A 2,096-nucleotide genomic window follows, 5' to 3' on the forward strand; every position below is an offset into this window, starting at 1 on the left:
TGCTCCTCCCCGAGCCGGGACGCCCGCCAGCACCGAGCGGGGGGGGGGACACCCTGCGGCCACCCCCCGGCTGCTCCCCGCGGCCCCGCTCACCCGCGTCGTTCTCCCGGCGATCCACCTCGTCGTACACGTCCATGGCCAGCTCCTCGAAGAGGCGGTTGCTGAGCTGCAGCGGGATGGGGGGGGACACACAAATGTCAGGCCGGGGGGGTGACAGGCGCTGAGTGTCCCCCCCTCCATCTCGGCCCCGCTCCACACTCACCGCCTGCAGCTTCTTCTTCGCCGCCTTGGCCAGCTCGGAGAGGTCCAGGCTGCGGGGTGCATGGGGGGGGGGGGGGGGGACACAAACTGGGGGTTATTCCTGGTTTTCCTCACCAAAACGCTCCCCAAACGCACCCCAGATACCCCCGGGCTTGGGGGGGGCTTCGCTGAGCAGGGAGAGGGGCTGGCAGGCAGGCACGGGGTGAGTGGGACCCCCCCAACCCGGGTGCCCCCCGCCGGGCTGCGCTGAGCGCCGGGGGCTGCGGCGGGGGGGCCCCCGGTGCCAAGAGCCGAGCGGACAATACCTCTGTGCCATGCACTTTGGGCGCACCCTGCGCTCCGGAGAAGGCAGCGGAGGGAAGAACAGGATAAAGGACGACGTTAAACGCGCACGCACGGCCCCCCCACCCCATCCCACCCCCCCCCAAAGATGCTCCAGCGCCGGTCACGGGCAGGCGGCCGCGGTCCCCCCCCCTCGACCCAGTGGGGACGCCGAGGGGGGGACGGGGGTGTCGGTGGCGTGGCCGCGGGGCGCTCACCTGTCTGCCATCTGCGGGATGATGTAGTGCCCGTTCTTGTGGTCTGCGCAAAGACAGGGGTGATGAGAGCGGGGGGGGGCGGGGGGGGTTGTTTTTTTTTGACCAGCCGGCCCCCCCCCCAAAGGGCTGAGCCCCGGCGCTGAGCCCGGCACTCACCCGGCTTCCTGCCGCAGAGGTAGAAGGCCAGCCGGTCGGTCAGCTCGTACTGGCACTCCACCAGCCGCTCCGCCAGCTCGTGCTGGGCCGCCTGCCTGTGGGGGCACGGGCAGGGGTGATGCCGGTCCCGGGGTGCTGGTGACCCCCCCCCCCTCGTTATCCTTTCCCCCCCCATCTCACCTGGCGTAGTCGATGGGGGTCCGGCCGTTCACGTCGGGCGCCCCGGGGTCGGCGCCGTAGACCACCAGCAGCTCCGCCTGCAGGATCTGCCCGGCCTTGGCCGCCACGTGCAGCGGCGTGGTGCCCTTCTCCTGCGGGCACCGCGAGCATCAGCCTCCAGGGCCGGGCTGAAACACTCCCCGGGGGGGTTCCGAGACCCCCAGAGCCCCACAGCCGGCCCCACAGCCGGCCCCATGGCGCGGGGCGCTCACCGGGTGGAAGAAGTTGGCCTGAGCCCCCAGCGACAGCAGGCGCAGGCAGGTCTCCAGGTTGCCCGTCCGCACGCTGGAGTGCAATTGCTGCGGGGGGGGAGAGGCGGCGGGGGGGTTAAGTGCCGGGTTTGTCCCCCCACCACCACCACGGGGGGGGGTCCCCGCGCCCCCACCTTGCTGAGGTCCTTGGCGGTGACGCCGTCGTCGTCCCGGCAGGGCAGCTTGTGGACGAAGGCCAGCATCTGGTACTTGGCGCGGATGAACTCGGACTTGGTGGGGCTGGTGGGGAAGTTGGGGGGGGGCAGGCGGTGAGGGAAAGGGGGGGGGGGCACCCGGCCGTCGCAGCCCCCTCCCCGCGGCCCGCACTTACTGCACTTTGTCCTGCGGGTTGGCCTTGCGGCGCCCGCTCTGCACCTGGGCCGGGTCCAGCAGCGAGTGCTCCCAGATGGAGTTGGCCCCGTTGCTGGCCAAGGTGTGCACCATCTGCGGGGCAGAGGCACGGCGGTGGGCGCCGGGACCCCCACCCCACGCCCCCCTCCCCGAGGCCGGGGCACCCACCTGGAGCAGGGTGGCGGGCCAGGGGCTGTGGCGCAGGTGCTTGACGATGGAGATGTGGCGGCCCAGGCTGCGGTGCACGCTGCAGCACTCGTCGCAGATGAGGACGCCGCGGTTGATGGAAGCCCAGCCGGGGTCTGCGAGGGGCACGGGG

At 72.3% G+C, this 2,096-nt stretch overlaps 1 protein-coding gene across 1 annotated transcript; it reads right to left on the reverse strand.

Annotated features, from left to right (window-relative positions):
- Positions 1–4: 4 nt before the first annotated feature.
- On the reverse strand, positions 5–2,092 carry LOC118158089 (ARF GTPase-activating protein GIT1-like; the record flags this gene model as incomplete). The annotated part of the gene is made up of 10 exons (XM_035312651.1): positions 5–166; positions 263–311; positions 567–593; positions 801–843; positions 957–1,051; positions 1,137–1,267; positions 1,388–1,474; positions 1,561–1,666; positions 1,758–1,870; positions 1,946–2,092. Coding segments are annotated over 10 exons (960 nt in total), but the record flags the coding sequence as incomplete, so codon positions are not given.
- Positions 2,093–2,096: the final 4 nt, after the last annotated feature.

This window comes from Oxyura jamaicensis (genome assembly GCF_011077185.1).
Source record: "Oxyura jamaicensis isolate SHBP4307 breed ruddy duck chromosome 19 unlocalized genomic scaffold, BPBGC_Ojam_1.0 oxy19_random_OJ70564, whole genome shotgun sequence".
NCBI classification, from domain to species: Eukaryota; Metazoa; Chordata; class Aves; order Anseriformes; family Anatidae; genus Oxyura; species Oxyura jamaicensis.